The following is an 18336-nucleotide window of genomic DNA, read 5'->3' as shown; positions in this document are numbered from 1 at the left end:
TCCGGGTATAGTTCTATGTACATTTCTAAGTTATGGAATATAATTTATCGTAAAAGATTTACCTTTGCATTTGGAAGCCAGATTGTGGCTATCCCTATGTCTGACTTGTGTGTTCATTTTTCTCATTTCTTTATAGAATGCCAACACTTATTTTTCTGTTGAATTAAGTTCTTTAAGTCTAATATCACTTAGTCAAAAATCTTAACTTTATGTTTTCCAGGGATATCAGCATGAACAACATTACTCAGTTACCAGAAGATGCATTTAAGAACTTTCCTTTTCTAGAGGAGCTGTAAGTAATATTTTATGAAATGTGTTTTATTTGTGTGTTTATTTCCCTGTTCCCTTTGAAGCTCTTACAAAAAGTCCAATGTTTCTTAGGGGGCATTCAGATAGCTTAGTTTCAGTGAGATTTGTGCAGAGGATATAAAGTGGTTTATTTTTTTCTTCTCCCTTTTTTTTTTTTAAATATTTTATTTATTTATTTGACAGAGAAAGATCACAAGTAGGCCAAAAGGCAGGCAGAGAGAGAGCAAGAGGAAGGGAAGCAGGCTCCCTGCTGAGCAGAGAGCTGGATGTGGGGTTTGATCCCAGGACCCTGAGATCAAGATCTGAGCCGAAGGCAGAGGCTTAATCCACTGAGCCACCCCGGCTCCCCTCTTTTTTTTTTTTTTTTTTTTAAGATTTTATTTATTTGAGAGAGAGAGTGTGAACAGTGGTGGGGTGCGGGCAAAAGGAGAGGGAGAAGCAGACTCCCTACTGAGCAGTGAGCCAAAGGCATGTGGGGCTTGATCCTAGGACCCTGGGATCCTGACCTGAGCCAAAGGGAGATGCTTTACTGACTGACCCAACCAGGCACTCCGGAAATCATGTTTTTTTTTCGGGGAAACTTGATTTTTTTAAGTAGTGTAATTGCTGAAGTTATTTTTGGATGCCAAAACTAAAAATGTTACTTTCATTGGAATTTTTTGCTACAATTATTATAACCATGAATGCTACAGTGACACAAGTTAATTACAGTGTTATCCTGAGATAACAAGGCTAGAGTAATTACCATTGTTGCCAGAGGAGTTGCTCTGTGGGTAATACAACCATAAAAAATAATACAAGGAGTTTTAGTGTCATGATGCAGGAGACAGTATTGTTGCAAGTGAGCAGAAAATTGAGTGTAGGTCTCCTGGGACATTTGCACAAGACTTGGGAATTGGGAGAAGGCATGGAACATAATCCCAGTCTCTTCAAACACCTTTAAGAATGTTTTTGGACTTGTCAATTCTAGCTCACACTTCCAGTTTAACAGTTTATTTTGTGGTGAAGTTCTTTCCATCTGTTTTCTTTTGTTTTTTAAGATTTTATTTATTTATTTGACAGGGAGAGAGGCAGCAAAGGAGGGAACACAAGCAGGGGGAGTGTGAGAGGGAAAAGCAGGCTTCCCGCCGAGCAGGGACCCAATGCAGGGGCTTGATCCCAGGACCCTGGGATCATGACCTGAGCCAAAGGCAGATGCTTAATGACTGAGCCACCCAGGTGTCCCTTCCATCTGTTTTAGCCTCCATTTCATTTTGCTTTCCACACTTTTTTGAAGTTTGTGATCAAAATAGGCACAATTACATTTTAAAGTAATTGGAAACTCTATATTACATTGAGAATCCAGGTGAAAAAATAAAATAAAATCAGACTTATATTAAGCTAAATCTAGGCCTCTAGTGGCCAGGCTAATGGATTATGTAATACAGGTAGGTAAGAAGACTACAGTTTGATCCTAAGAACATCAAAGAGATACAGCCCTGAAGGAATCTAAATTCATATTACAGATTATATTCTGTAGCCCAGCTATTGAGTATTAGATCCAAGTCCATGAATGTCTCCTATCTTAGCTCAGCCTCTCCCCCAGCATGGGGAACAGGAGTCAAATATAAGCCCTGCAGGTTGTATGTTCTCTCTTGCTTCTGACAAGAGCACTGAAAGAGCAGTTAAGTATTTAATAAAATTTAGGCAAAATTTTTCTTCCCACACTACTTAGCTGAACACAATGTTCCCACAGCAAAAATTGAACAGAGATTATTTGCCACTTCTAAGCTTGTGAACTGGGTCAAGTTACTTAACCTCCCTGTGCTCAGTTTCTTTGTCTGTATGGTACAGATAGCAACAGTCTCTCCTCATAGTATTCTGGTGAAGACAGAATGAATTAATAGATGTTAAATGCTTGGACAGTGCATGAAACAGAGCAAGTGTTATGTAAATTGTAGCTAGTATTTATTTTACTATTTTAAAAGTGCAAGGAAAAAAAGCAGTGAAATACTAAGTGTTATCTTTGGGTTAAAAAAATTAAATGTATATTTTATTTTTGCCTCTCTTGTTTCCTATAGTGAACATTAATCATTTTGTAGTAAATGGCTATTCATTCTTTTGTTGAGATATGATTGACTAATAACATACTAGCTTCATGGTGTTCAATATAATGATTCAATGTTTGGGTATATTATGCAATGATCACCACAGTAAGTCTAGTTAATGTCCATCCCCATGAGTCACACATTTTTTTTTTTTGTGATGAGGACTTTTAAGATTTACTCTCTTAACAACTTTAAATATGCAATACAGTATTATTAACTCTAGTCAATGTGTGCTATACCTTACATTCTCATGACTTACTTATTTTATAACTCAAAGTTGGTTCCTTTTGACCCTCTTGACTCTTTTTGCCCACCCCACTCCCTAATTGGTCATTTTTAAATTAAAATTTAAATTAAAAACGAGTGAACTATGTAAGATGCTTTACCTATTTATTCTTGTTTCTTATTTATATGTTTATAAATACATATTATACAAATTTATTTACTTATTTTTAAAGTTTTAAACTTTAGGATTAATCTCCCTTTACGGAAGTAATGATGCAATGAAAGGACATTTACAAGTGGTTGTTCACCCATTGTATAGCTGCTGTGTGATGCACCAGATAGGAGAGAGGCTCTGCTTGCTCTGGGTGGGGTGATTGGGTGCAGACCACCTTCCATGTTGCCTTGGACTGCCAACTCCACTCTGAGGGGTTGTGTGGTGAGGGCCTGGATATGGAGTCAAACATGCTTAGTCTCTGCTTTGTGAAGTTCACATCTTGGGTTTCTTAAAATCGCCAATGTCAAGCTCGCGAATTCTGTCAGTTGAGACTTTTCATTGGCACCAAATTACCCTTGACTGTTAGTGCTTTGTGGGTAGGTCACATTGTCTTCATATTCTGCTCTGGCAATGATGGAGCCCATCAAATCAAGCCAGCACATCTTCTCCAAATATTGGATGGGATTTAGAAATGAATTCAGGGGCACCTGGGTGGCTCAGTGGGTTAAACCGCTGCCTTCGGCTCAGGTCATGATCTCAGGGTTCTGGGATCGAGCCCTGCACTGGGCTCTCTGCTCAGCAGGGAGCCTGCTTCCTCCTCTCTCTCTCTGCCTGCCTCTCTGCCTGCTTGTGATCTCCCTCTGTCAAATAAATAAATAAAATCTTAAAAAAAAAATAAAAATGAATTCAGTTAGGAGAGCTGATGGGTATATTTAAAGAATACTTTAGAGTAGTCTTTAATACTTTGGGAATACTTCAGGCATTTAAAGTAATTTTTTTCCATGTTAATAAAAGCATGGTAAAAAGTCCCCCCTCCTTTTGTAATAGAACATTGTAGTTGATTTTGACATTCCAAAATGATGCTGCCATGACTATTGTAATAGTTCATAAACCTTGTAACCATTTATCCAGAACTCATCTGGAAGTCATTTAAGAGTGATTGTGAAATTGAGGTGCCCTGAGTTGAAATGAATGATTTGCTGAGGTTTTGGGTTTTTTTTTTTTTTTCCATTATAGTTAATGAGGTGCACTTTACAAGATGTGACCGGGTTGGCCAAATTTTATATGATGATCCAGAGTGCTTGGAGTATTGGGTTGAATCACTTCCCAGCAATACATAAGAAGTATTTATAGATACTTAAACATTTACTTATTTTTTTCAACAAACACTGGATCCTTCTCTGTACCAGGTTCTGTAGTACTTTCCAGGGGTACAGAGACAGGTAAGTATGGTCTTCGTCCTTGGAAGTGACAGTCTGCCTGTTGCTGTGCTAATACTAGAGCCATTAGCCATAGGTAGCTTTTTAGTTTTACATTTAAAATAATGAAAATTAAATAAAAAATCCAGTTCCTCAGCAAAACTAGCCATCTTTCAAGTACTTGGTAAGCATCTGTTCCTAGGGGCTATTGTATTTGACAGCACAGACAATAGAACATTCCTAACACTGCAGAAAGCTCAGTTTTACAACATGGGTCTAGAGGAAGGTATGGAACTATCTCTTGGTACAGTGTGATGAAGACTGTGAGAGACATGTGTGTAAGGTCAATGAAAGCCTAAAGTGATATATTACTTGAGATTCTAGGATTTGGGAAAGGCTTCCTAGAATAGCTTCAACAGGGATGCCTAGGTGGCTCAGTGGGTTGGGCCTCTGCCTTCGGCTCAGGTTATGATCTTGGGGTCCTGGGATCGGGCCCCACATCGGGGTCTCTGCTCGGGTGGGGAGTCTGTTTCCCCCCCTCCCTCTGCCTGCCTCTCTGCCTGCTTGTGATCTCTCTCTGTCAAATAAATAAATAGAATCTTAAAAATAAAATAGCTTCAACTGAGTCTTAAAGGACTTCTGGGAATTACCAGATGCATGTAAGGTTGGGTGCTCCAGAAAGAACCTTTTAACATGTGCAAAGACATAGAGGTAGACATTTCAGAAATGTTAAAACACACTTACTAACAGGTATTCCTAATGACATATAGAGAAATTTGAAATATTCAAAGATGGAGAAGTATCAGAATATGAGGCCAGATAGATCATAAAGGGACTTTTTAAGCTAAACAGTTTAGACTTAATCCTGAAGGAGCTGAATTGGATATGAGGGTGAGCAGTAGGGAGTTGACTAGATTTTTGCCCTGAATGACTGGATGCCCTTCACTGATTTCTCCCCTACATCTCTCTTACAAAAAAGTTCAATTCAATGCATACAACATCTGAAAATTTGGGACAGTGTCTTGATTTTTGCACCTTGGCTTCCTACTCTTGAACATGTAACTCCTCACAGTAGTATTGTGAAGGGAAAACAGAATAATTTATGTCAAAGTGCTTTGTGGCCAAAGTGCTATGTCCACAAGAGTGAGGTAAATTTCACCAATCCTCATAAACATTGCAGTGTTTCTTTTTCTTGAAGTATTTCAGAGAGAGGTTCTTTTGCTTGGCGATGGAAGCTGGAAAGGGTCAATATAGGTTTCTGTTAGCAATGTCAAAGGAAAGCCAGAATTCTTAGGAAATACTGACTTATTATCCACAGAATCTAGTCTGATGTGATGCTGGTACAACCACTTTTGGATTTCCTTGAGACCTGCAGGGTATTGATAGGCATTTGGGGAATGGCTGAAATGTGGAGTTGTGAAAATGATTTAATTGGAAACAATAGAGGGAGTATCCAATTGCTTTTCCATAATTGCCACCAAAAAAAGTCCATGGATGTTACTTCGAGTTGTTTTTTTTTTTTAAGATTTTATTTATTTATTTGAGAGAGAGACAGGGAGAGAGAGCATGAGCGAGGAGAAGGTCAGAGGAAGAAGCAGACTCCCCATGGAGCCGGGAGCCCGATGCGGGACTCGATCCCGGGACTCTGGGATCATGACCTGAGCTGAAGGCAGTCGTCCAACCAACTGAGCCACCCAGGCATCCCTGTTACTTCAAGTTTAAATGTTGCAATAGCAGGTAGAAACCATTGCCAGCTTTGGCACTTATACAGTTTATTGTTTAATACATTCTAGCAGTTGAGGGTAATTCCATTTGTTTCAAAATGTACTTTGACTTTGGAAGACTCACAATGCTCAAGTAAAATTTAGATCTCTGAGTACTATTCAAGCTTACTCATCATCTTTTTTCCTCATCTGTAGGACGTTAATTCTAAATTAAGGCATTACAGTGCAAAAGAGGACTAGTGAATAATTTGAACAGGGAGATTTCAAATCAGATACAAATAGTGGGTCAAAACCAAATAGTTTAATTTGGCCAATACTTAAATCTAGAACAGGTATTCACACATACACACACACGCGCACACATGTACATAACATTTCAGGCTTACGAAATGTAAGCATAAAGAATTTTCACACATACCATTTAGTCAGATTCCCCAAGTGTTAATATTCTCTTTCCACATGCATGCACACAATAGGAGATCTAAAATATATATACATTTCCCCCCTGAATCATTTGAGAGTAAGTTGCAGTCATAATTCCCCTTTACCACTAAATATTGCAGCAATTCTAAATACAAAGATATTCACAGTTGCCAAATTAAAAAAAATACTGTTGATGTATATTATCATCTGATTATAATTCTCTTTCAAATTTGACAGCTGTTCCATTGGTAATTCTCTATAGCAACAGAAAAATAAAATTCTGGTCCAGCATACAGTCTAGAACCACAAGTTGTATGTGGTTGCTGTGTCTTGATAATTTATTTTAAGTTTCAAAAACTGTTTTTTCCAGAATGTAAAAGAGTTTCTCAGTTGCTCTGGTGATGTTTGAAAGTTAAAAATTCTCTGTTCTGGGGTGCCTGGGTGGCTCAGTGGATTAAGCCTCTGCCTTCGGCTCAGGTCATAATCCAGGGTCCTGGGATGAAGCCCCGCATCGGGCTCTCTGCTCAGCAGGAAGTCTGCTTCCCCCACTCTCTCTGCCTGCCTCTCTGCCTACTTGTGCTCTCTATCTCTCTGTCAAATAAATAAATAAAATCTTTTAAAAAATAAAAATAAAAATACTCTGTTCTTAGGTGCATTCTCCTGCTCCAGTTTCTAGTGCTCTGTTGGGATGATTTGGTAGCAAAGATCACTCCCTTTACTGTTGGAAACTATACAGTGAGCTCACTGACAGACATGGTTGTTCATGTTAATTCCTATGTGTCATTTGGAAAGCTGTCAGATCAAGGAGTAAAGGTGGAAAAAGAGAAATGGGAAGAGAGCTTGAGCTTGTACTAATTGAACCTGCTATGTATTGGGTAGACCCCCACCCTCCAAATAGACATTGTTCTGTTTTAATTCATAAAATGTTGAACTACATATTCAGTCCCATTTTCCTGGTGAGGAGCTGAGGTTTTCCTCAGAGAGGTTAAGTAACTTGTCTGAGGTTACATAGCATGTCATTAATGGACCTGGATTTCATCCCAGGGTATGCCCCTGTAGATGTGGAGAGGATGGGGAAAGACTTGTAAAACAATTTGCTAACTCAACAGACTTTTGTTAGGTAGAGCACTGTGTTCAGTGTTGAATTAAATGAGATCCTTGCCTTCAAGACAAATGGGTGGTATATTAGAGTTTGGAGAGTTCAAAGGAGAAAGAAAGTTCTACTTACTAAGAAATATTAGGGAAGACCTCATCCAAGAGTTAGTATTTCTGGAGAGTCTTGAGGGTTGGTAGGAGTTAATTCATAAGGAGATGGGGAAGAAGGAGTGTGAGAAAAGATATAAAAACTGGTACAGGTGTTCAGAATGATGTGGTGTTTGGTTCGGTTCTAGTGCTGATTTACTGAAAGGAAGTTATGGAAAAGAAACCTAGAAAGGAGGTTTGGGGCCAGACTGAAGCCCCAGTCTTGTGCTTGTTTCCTGGCAGACAAATGAGGAGTTTTAGCCTTTGAGTGACTATTGAAGTGTTTTGAGCTAAGAAATGACTTGACCAGATATGAGCTTCAGTAAAGGTAATCTCATAGTAGACAGTAGGATGTTTGTGATTGAGACAGTGCAGGAGGACAAATGAAGACGCTGATGGCAATTGTCCAGGTGAGAATTATGAGAATCTGAACTAGGGCAGTTGAGAGGCAGTAAGAGAGAGCCCGGAACCTCTGTAAAAAGTACATGGAAGTAGAATCAAGAGGATGTCTCAGGGGCTCCTGGGTGGCTCAGTTCTTAAGCATCTGCCTTCAGCTCAGGTCATGATCCCAGGGTCCTGGGATTGAGCCCCGCATCGGGCTTCCTGCTCAGCATGAGGCCCGTTCCTCCCTCTCTCCCTCCTCCTGCTTGTGTTCCCTCTCTCTCTGTGTCTTTCTCTGTCAAGTGAATGAATAAAATCTTAAAAATAAATAAATAAATAAATAAATAAATAAATAAATAAAGGACACCTCAGCTAGGATGATGGGGATGACATCTGTAACACTTTCATTTGGGATTATCAGGAGTCTGGTGTGCTTTGATAAAGATGCAGACATACAGACAATACAGAAAGAGAAATTGTTTGGAAGAAAAGCTGTTAGTTTTGAATATACATATAGAGTTTAGATGAGATATGAATGGGGTCCCTGGAAGTATAGGCATGGAGCCCAGAAGTATAGATTATAGAATTAGAGTACTATGTGTATATATTTGGGAGTCTTTTATTTTAAGGTGATTACTGGAAACATGAGATGGAAAGAGCTTGCCAAGAGAGAGAGGGCAAAAGAAAAGGGAAGGAAGCCAAAGACAACTCCTTGGGAAACACTTGAATCCGGGTGTGGGAAGAAAACCAATTGCCAGAGAAGCAGGAGAACTAGGGCAAAACTGTGCCCCAGGAGCTGTGGGAGGAGAGATTTTTCACAAGAAATGAAGGATCAACATTGACAGGCTAGAGAAAGGTGCCTGTGGCCAGATACTGAGAAAAGGCCTTGAATTTAAGTTTTTTAAAGAATCATTTCAGTGAGGTTGTGAGATTGACGTTGGGGTCAAGAAGTGCATCAAGTGCGTTTGGGGACTGCTATAGGAGGTTTCTGGTTTGGGGAGAGTAGCTAAAGCTTGGAATATGTACTGTATTTGACACGAGTCCCCAAGGGTTAAGAGACAGAAACCCAGCTGAGGCATAATAGAGGATTTATTGTTTCATGTGGAACTAGAAAGTCCAGAGGTGGAGTTGGCTTCAGATGGTACTCGATCTCAAGGTTTAAAAGTTATGAGAGTTTTCTCATGCTCTTCATTTCTTAACTTTGATTATCTCTAATTTTGTGTTTTGGCTTCATTCTTTCCTGTTGCAAATAGCCTGTCTCCATATGGTGGAAAAGTAGACCTTTGGTAGTCCCAAGCACGTCTTTGCATCTTGAGATCCAATGAGTATCTCAAGTCTTCCTCACTGTTTTCAGCAGAAAACTCCTAGGAGAACTTAAGTTAGCTAGACCTACTTCATGTGCTTATTCTTGAACTAGTTACTTTGTTTGGGATGGCATGGTCCAGTCTGGCTTATGAATTCATCCCCACCCACTGGGACTACTTGAGGTGGGACAGTCCCCCTGCAAGGAAGTAGAAGGGGGAAGGAAGAAACCACAGTTGTTTCAGCACATTAGAGTCTCGTAACTACACATGTTGTAGGAGATGTTTAATTGGGCCAATCAGAAATGAACAAAGGACCAATGAAGAATATAGAAGGGTCTCAGTTAAAGCCTAAGTATTATTAATTTATAGTGGAAGCAACGGGTTCTGTAACTTTGTCTTGTAGTGCTTTGCAGTTTTTACAGTTTAAAAGTAGAGGTGATGAAACATGGGGTGTACTCAAATCTTGGGTTTGAGAAGTCAGGACTTTATAGGGGATGAGGGGAAATCAAGTAGGCAAATCAAGCAGTTCATTGTTAAAAGGTTTGTGGGATTCCGAAAGTGTAGAAAAGCAACTGAAACCACAGTTTGCTGGTCTATTTATGTATTTTAATCAAAGCTAATTATTTGTCATTTGACTAAAAATAGTAGTGATTTCAAGTAAGTGAACATGTATTTGACTTCCTACTAACATAATTTAATTTTCACTACCTCTTAGTTAGGACTATGTGTTTATATCAAAGAAGATCATGTTGGAGGTGCTAAAAAGTCTGTATGGCAGATACACTTAATTTATTAAGAAAATGATCATAAAATTAATGGATACTTGATTTTTAAAATATGGAAGCCTAGAAAGATAAGGTAGAAATATAAAAGGAAAAAGTAAGCACCCATCATCTCAAACAACAATGGCTTAAACGTGTAAGGTGCACACGCACACACACACACACACACACACACACACACAAATACACACATATCTAGGGAACTACTGTGGTATGTCACAAAGTCAGCAGGACTGTAGGATCTGATACTCTGCACTTCTCATTCTATAGCTACCATGTCAAGATCATAAAATAATTGTCTACATAAGCTGTAGCCATCCTGACCCAGTTCTTAACAACAGGAAAGATGAAGGCAGAAAGAAGGAGGTGGGTCTTTCCCAGTGGTCAGCTTCCAGAAACCATCTTAAGCCTCCCATATAATACTTCTGCTCACACATCTCACTGACTAGAACTTGGTCACATGGGTACACTTAACAGTGGGATGCTGGGAAGTATGGCTTTTGAACTGAGCTTATTGTTGTCTAGACCAAAATCATAGTTTTGTTAACAGGTAAGAAGGGAAGAAAGGTTATTGATTGGACAATTAATTAAAGTACTTTTGGGTGTAAGAAACAAATTCAATTCAAAGTAGCTTCAACAATAAGGGAGTGTATTATCTTGCCTGATGTGAAGACCTACATGTGGTAGAACTCTTGTAGGGTTGGTTAATGGAGTTAGGTCACATCTTCAAGAATTCACTTTCTGTCTTCCTACTCCGCTCCTCCGTTAAGGGTAGCACCATGGTTTCAGTCACTTCACATAGTATATTTAGACATGCTAGCACCCAGAAAGAGAAGAGAGTTACCCTTCTATTGAATCCCCGTTTAGGAAGAAAGCTACCTTTCCAAGAAACCCCTGCAGACTTCCTTTAACCAGAGCTGGGCTCACAGGTCTAGCCCTAAACCAAGTCACCAGAATGGGGTCAGTATGATTGGTTAAAACCAATCATGATTTACTCATGGAACTGTGTCATGTGAAGGAAATGATACTTGAACAACCAAGGGCTCTGCCAGGAAGGCATGAATCAGTATTTGATATGCGTTGTTCCTCTCTCTTCTCTTCATATCTTACCCTTCTCATACGGATCCACTTTGAGCCCTTTCTGCCAACAGAAGCCTTCCCTGGTCTTTCTTTTCCAAGTTCCTCTTGCACTTTCTGTGCTCCTCTCCACGAAGTGCTGGCTTGAGTGCCCTGTTATTTTGTGCTCAAGGTATGTCAATGTGCACTTGTCTCTCCAGCTCCTCTGACTTTTCCCTAAGGCTGGGTCCTGTTGTCATACCCTTCCATATGACCTGGTGAAGGTAACCACAATTTTGAGCTTGAAATTGAGGGAGGAATGTTAAGACAAAGGATTTCTTCTTATTTTGAATTGATTGCAGTCAGAAACTCTATCAGACTACATTAAAACTAAATTCCATTAAAGTTTTATGTTTAATGAATTATCCTTATTTAAAAGAAATGAAATGAGAAGTGTCTTGGGAAAACTCAGTACTTACCTTGCCAAACCTATGGTGCTTGGCCTGTAGTCGAAAGTCAATATTTGCTGGTAGATGTGAGTTGTAAAACTTTTTAAAAGCTATAACATAGTTCCTCATATGAGTGGATATTGTGTGTGTTTATTGCCAGAAGTTGTCAAGATAATTCTCTCAGGAAATGTAACCATTGCCAGGGTTTTATTGCTTTACCTATGATACATGTAGGTATATTCAAGTAAATATATGAAATAATTTTCCTCTTCTCTGAGGGAAATCTACTTTAAAAACCTTGGGAATTTCTCTAATAAGGGTTCTTAATACATGCATGTTCTTTAAACATTCCATTTTAATGTGCACTTCCATAAAAGTTATAATGAAGATATAAGACTTCCTGATATGTGAAGAAATAGGGTGAGTAAAACACTGTCAGATGAAGTTTATTTAACCTTGATAGGAAGAATGTCCAAGGCAGGCTATTTAGTTGTTACCCCTTGTATTTACTAAGAGAATAACTACATCCTTTGTTTCCCTTAAAGCCATTCATAGAAAATACACAAAGCAACATTGCTTTGTTTCTGCAATTTACATTATTTTACTTATTTACCTTGATTTATTTCTAGGATTTATGTTATTTAGCTGTGGTATAGGACCTTGGACAAGGCATGAAAGAAACATAGGCACTTTGTTCTATTTAAAAAAACAACAGGAAGATGGTGATAATGAGGACCAGTAGAGTAGGATAATAAAAATGAAGAGGTGCTCCAGTAATGTTACTTTTTGTCAATATATGTACATATATTTCTAAAGATTTATGTATTTATTTTAGAGAGAGAGAGTGCATGCACATAGGAGGGGCAGAGGGGAAGGGAAAGGGAGAGACTCCCAAACAGAGTCCCCACTGAGCCCAGAGCCCAACATGGGCACAAGCTCATGACCCTGAGACCATGACCTGAGCCCAGACCAAGAGTTGGACACTCAACCAACTGAGCCACCTGGGCGTCCCAACTTTTTGTCAATATATATTGATCCTAAATATCCATCAGTGGAAACCAGTGCACCTCTTGAGGTCTTTATTTTTCACAGGAGGCAGTAGAGTTCCAACCACACAGTAGGGCCTTAACATGTAAATAAATACATGCTCGGGGACTTTTATTAGAGTCATGTGTTGCAACATATTAGAACCTGTGGATTTCAAATTACATTTATTAAGAGGAGGCCTCTCACACCTCCTGTTAGACACTTTCCTGTGGCCATTCTTGCTCGGTTCAGTCTTGAACGAGAAATGCCTTCTCTGGAGGCGGTGTCCTGGGCCCGTGCTTGTGTCTGTTGTACTTTGCAGGCAGCGTGACACTGTGCTGACCCACCCGCTGGACAGAATTTCATGGCATTGCAGGAGAGGCAGCCTGGATGTAATTGGGGGTCGTCTGGCAGTTCCTATGTGCAGCTTCATCTGTGGGATGGAGAAACATAGGTACAGAAGGAAGTGGTGAGGGAGGAGAGGAGACCCTGCGGAAGGGGTCGATGAATATAGCTCAAAAGGGAAGGGGGGTGCACCAAGTACTCTTCTGCCGGAACTTGACAATAGCATAGTGCTAGCCCAACTGGTAACCGCTTCTGAAAAGGGAAGGTAGGTGCACAAATGGGTGGGGGCCTTTGTCCTCTATTCCCCAACCTCTCTGTAGTGTGGTAGAGAAATGGCCTCGAGCACAGCTCTCTATTGTGTGCACGCGTGCTTCCGGCCTGGGCCCGACTGCGGCAGTTGCTTTAGCTCCCGCTTTCTCGCTTTCTCCACGCCAGGCTCCTCACGACAGCTGCTGCAAGCTCCTGAGGCCTCGTCTGCCCTCCTCCCGGCTGGGTGCCTATGTCTAGTCTGTGTGTAGATTGCAGACCTTAGTCCACTGGTTCTTGGCCGGAATTCCAGCCAAATGGCTACAGTGAAATTTCTGTAATAGGCCAGAAGAAACCTAAATCCAGGCCTTTCTTAGAGAAATAACACCAACTGTTTTATTATCTGTTCCACACTTGCCTCTCTCCTTTCTTTAAATTGCTTCCCAAGTGAGGAAATCCCAGTCTAATTCAGCACATTTCATGAAAGCATGAAGCCTCTGGTGCAGATTACACACTGAAATGTGGCCTACTTGTTCATACCCACCACTGGCCAGTGCCCATTTAACCAGCGCTGTTCCTGCTTCCCCCTTCTGGGACAGACAGCAGATTGAAAATATGATGTAGCATATGCATTAGGAAGAGAGGATATAATTGAAAACTCTAGCTTCCCCTGGAAAGAGCTGCTAATGTGAAACCTTGGACCTTATGAATAATAAATGTGCACAAAACAGATTCATAATGACATTACACACTGAGCCACTTGTATCCTGTTTCCTGGAAGGGTTCCAGATCCAGTGGGAGAGCGGAAGTCTAATGGCTTGCTCTTTCCCTCTCCACCCTCTGTCTGTCTCTCCCCTCCCAGACTTTTTCTGCTTCTGAGACTGTTGTAACAAGCAGAATAAATAGGAGTTGCCTTGAGGTAGACTGTGTCCCCATTTGAAGTCCTGCTAGACTTGTTTTAATTTTGTGTGATCATGTGCGCAACTCAGAGTGTGTTGAGATAATACTGTTGACCAGTGGATTGGTGTTCCCGTGTTTAAGGTCCAACCCCCACCCTTCCCTAAGAAAGCGTACTCCCAGCAGATGTTAAGAAAGAAAATTGTTGCCATAGCACATTAAGAGCTAGCCCAGTAGTTCTTTCTTGTCAGGAGAGTGAAGGGTAGTAGGGGAACAGAAATGAAGCAAGAGCAGAAAACATGCAGAAGAGAGAAGGTAAACAGTAAGCTTTCCCCACTCTTTAAGAAGCAGTGAAATCCAGACTCCTACCGGGGCTTAGCAGAGGCATTACAGCAAATACAGAGTGTCTGCTACACATAAGGTCCCATGCAAGAGAGTACAAAATGAGTATGATTAGGTCCCTGCCCATGAGGGACATATAATACAACTTAAGGAGGTATGACAAGTTTCTAGTAACGAGAAGCAAAAGAAGAGGTGCCTGGTGAGAGCTTTGTCTAAGTACCAGTGGAATCAAAGGAAGCTGATACCGTGATGGTTTCATATTCATAGTAGTATCCAACTTGGACAGTAATGATGAGTAATGTTTCACTTGGCAGAGACTGGAGTCAGGGTATTTCAGGCGAAGGAAGTGTGACCAAAGAGTCAGAGGTGGAAAAGCCCGGTGTGCTAAACGGTAGGACACAGGCAACTTTGCAGAATCAGGTAAGAAAGGAAGGGAGGACCCATAATGAAGTTCCAGCTAAGTCAGCAGGGGAAAAAAAAGCCTTTGGGAAAATTCTCAGAGTTGTGCTTTTTGAAGATTTAGCTCTCACAGTATTATAATTAAGTGGTTGAGGCAGGAGTCTTGGGCAGGTTCATGGCAGTAAGCCAGTGGATGGTGGAGGGGAATTGAGGGCTTAGAGTCAGGTGACAGCAGAAAGAGTCAAAGAGTGAATGGGTTGAAACCGAGCAAGGAGGCTCTTGGTCTTTGGAGACAGGAGCTACAGGGTACAGAAGGAAAAGAAGTGATGCCTGGGACTTATACCCCTAGCACGCAGAAAATCGAACATCATCACCTTTCTGTTCTTACACTAATGATTATTTGCCCCTTAGGTCCTCACAGCCATTGGAGGAGTAGTAATAGTAGATATCCATATATCCTCATTTAGCAAATTAAAAAGGTTTTCTGGGGCCAGCCAGTATGTCCTCATGAAGTGAGACATTGAGAAAACTGCTGGATCAGGCACAGACTAACCCGGGTATGGAGTGGGAAGTGGCTGGTCTTTGCTAGTAGAGGGAGACTGTGGACTCTTCCTCAGGACCAGCCACCTCTTTTTCCATGAGTGGTGCATTTAAAGAAGCACAACCAAGAATACTCTACGTCCTAAATAAAGTCCCAGTGAGTTTAGGGCCTGCTCTCACCCTGGGCGCACTCAGGCATCCCGTTCTTACCCCCTTTCCCACTGGTCGTCTTTGGCTATGGGAAGGATGGCACTGTTGGTCTGTTGGGATTTCCTCCACAGTTGCAGTTCTGAGCTCCTAATGCCAGAGTCCCTGATTGGGAGCTGGAATGCACTGGTAGAGAGCTGTTGATACTCAGAACGAGCCTCTAGCCCAAGTCCACTCTGTTCCACGTCTCTGGGAATTATTTCCCAACCTCTTGGTGACACACTGGAGCCACTGACGTGAATATAAGCACTGAAGCTAGCCAGGCAAGAACTGGAATGCTGGCTACTCCACTTCCCATCGGCGTGACTTATGCCGCGGCGCCCAGCCCCTCAGGAGCTCAGAGAAGTGGGACTGTAGCAATGAGATGATTAAGATGGAAGAATGTCTATAAACCATGTATCTTGGTGCCTGCTATTACTGTGGGCTTGTTACATAGGTTTCTTTTCTTTCCGAGTTTTTGGGACTCTGTCCCTAACCCTGTTCCTTATTCACTTTGCTGTCTTCCGGATCTGAGGTTTTGGATGTGAAGCATCCCCAGCGTCTCCTATAAGAGATACTGGCTCATGAAAGCTGCAAAATAGGATGAGACTTTGGGGCATGTGATTGCTGGATCTGTAGAGCCTTTTCTAAGCTGTTGTATTTTTTATTCATGAACACAGCAGCATGGCGAGCCTGGGTTGATAACATTCCTAAAGGCTCCACAGGGTATGTATTCTAGTGAGCAACAAAATAATCACAGCAGTGCACGGTAGTGTGCCCTCTTGCTCTCCATCATTGCCATGTGCTACATCCCCAAGTGTTTGTTTCTCTAGATAGTGGGCTTGTAATTTCAGAAGAAGCCACATACAGAGAGCTCAGTTGGTCATTTCTATTAATGATAAGAGGATACTTTCTGAAGTTAGGTTGCTTCAGTTTTCCCTTGGCTTCAAAGGGGGCAGAGATTTTTGGAAATCTGTATCCTGGCTAATGTGGTTCAATACTCTCTTCTGTTGACAAGTACAGGTAATCAGGTGCTCTGCATTTTGCCACTTCCTTTGTTATTTTGTAAAATACTCTTTCATGATCCCTAGTATAATAGATTGAACTCCTCAAGGAAAACCGATAGATATGGGGACATTAAAACTAATAGTAGAGGCAAAAAATTAAGAATCCTATGACAGAGGACGCCTGGGTGGCTCAGTTGGTCTAAATGTCTGCCTTCAGCTTAGGTCACTACTACATTGGGCTTCTTGCTTCTCCTTCTGCCTGCCACTCCCTCCTGCTTGTGTTTTCTCTCTCTCTGACAAATTTAAAAAGAAAGAAAGAAAGAAAGAAAGAAAGAAAGAAAGAAAGACAGACTCCTACAACAACTTCACTCTGTAATAGTTTTGTCTTTTAGTAGACCTGAGCTTTTTTTTTAATCCTTCTTTTTTAAAAGATTTTATTTTTAAGTAATCTCTGCATCCAATGTGGGGCTCAAACTTACAACCCTGAGATCAAGAGTTGCTTGCCCTTCCAACTGAGCCAGCCAAGTGCCCCCCTCCCCTTTTTAAAAGATTTTATTTTTGAGTAATCTCTATACCCATCATGGGCCTTGAATTTATAACCCCGAGATAGAGAATCACATGCTGTACTGACTGAACCAGCCAGGCCCCCCAGACTTTAAGGCACATCTTTCAGATAACGTGGAGGAGTAGTCATAGTCATCTCATTGCTTGCAGCCCTAGGAGGGAAGAAGGCTATTTATTGCCCCTTATGGTACAATTTGACTTTTTTTTTTTTAATTTGCTTTTTAAAAATGTGATCTTTTAAACATTCTGTTTCAGCCTTCAGCATTACTGATGGAATATTATTAATTAGTGGATCTGAGACATAGAAAGTCTGAGCATTATTAATTAGTGGATCTGAGACATAGAAAGTCCCCTGACAAAGCTCACACTGAGCCTGCTCTAAGGTAGACTCTGGGATGCTATGGTATTGGAATGGCAAGCATTTTCGAGGGGGAAATTCTGAGAAAATAGTTCCTGACTAATGAGTTGACATGTTGGTGGGTAGTCACAGAAGTCTGAGATGCACGCCCTGCTCTGGACACTCTTTGTACTTGACCCACAAGACTAATGTGCCAGAAACAACCTATAGAATAGAGCCTGTGTTTAATTACGAGTTCTCGGAATTTACACACGAGATGTGTTCATGAGAACTGAAGTCTTCATGGGAAATAAAGCTGGAGTTGGGTTTTCAGGGAGTAAAGGTGAGGTTGTGAGGTAAAGCATTTAAAGACAAGGGGTGATGCGGACTATTCTAGAACCTAGAGGATTGCTAGGAGAAATAGGAGGTATTAGAACTGTCTTTTCCAATCCCTCATTTTACATCAGGTGCGTCCTAGGAGGTAAAAGGCCAAGAGACTGGTGGTACAAAGTAAGCTATTTTGAGGCTGGATTTTGGGACGTCTTAAAAGTGCTGGGTGCCTTATGAGATCAAAGCGTGTGGCAAGAAGGCTTTTTAGAAGACATTTCATTGAGGGGCATGAACCCTGTGTTACACCTATGGTGTTGCCCGAGAAAATAGCACTAGATCCTGCAATGGAAGAAATAATTTTATGTACGCACTCTTGGTTTCTGAGTCCTCTGGTTCTTCACCTGCAACCCGTCACTCCTGCCCAATACACACCTTCAGGGCACATTTCTATGTTAATACGAGGAGGCGAGGATCAAACTTTGTCCTTTCCAGGGCTATTTGCATTTTAACTAGGACAAAGAGTTCCAGAGAAAATAATGCATCTAAAAGGTAGAGTTTGAGACCTCAGTGACTTCAAATGAAGGAGCTTTCTTTGTGTTCCTAAAATCAGGGTATATAAGAGGAACATATTAGAAAGTAGGGGTGCCAGAGGCAGGGTGCCTGGGTGGCTCAGTCAGTTAAGAAAGTGGGGGTGGGGCAGAGGTCTGAGAAGAGGACGTCCT

General features: G+C 41.1%; 1 protein-coding gene across 1 annotated transcript in view; it reads left to right on the top strand.

Moving 5' to 3' along the window:
- LGR4 (leucine rich repeat containing G protein-coupled receptor 4) overlaps nt 1–18336 on the top strand; it is a 103324-nt gene that overhangs the window by 55774 nt on the left and 29214 nt on the right. The window contains exon 2 of the mRNA XM_032357668.1: nt 221–292. Within this exon, the coding sequence (XP_032213559.1) occupies nt 221–292 (72 nt within the window). The remainder of the gene's footprint in view (nt 1–220; nt 293–18336) is intronic.

This window comes from Mustela erminea, chromosome 9 (assembly GCF_009829155.1).
Source record: "Mustela erminea isolate mMusErm1 chromosome 9, mMusErm1.Pri, whole genome shotgun sequence".
NCBI classification, from domain to species: domain Eukaryota; kingdom Metazoa; phylum Chordata; class Mammalia; order Carnivora; family Mustelidae; genus Mustela; species Mustela erminea.
Note: the sequence above shows the minus strand (reverse complement) of the source record. Positions and strands in the feature narration are given on the sequence as shown.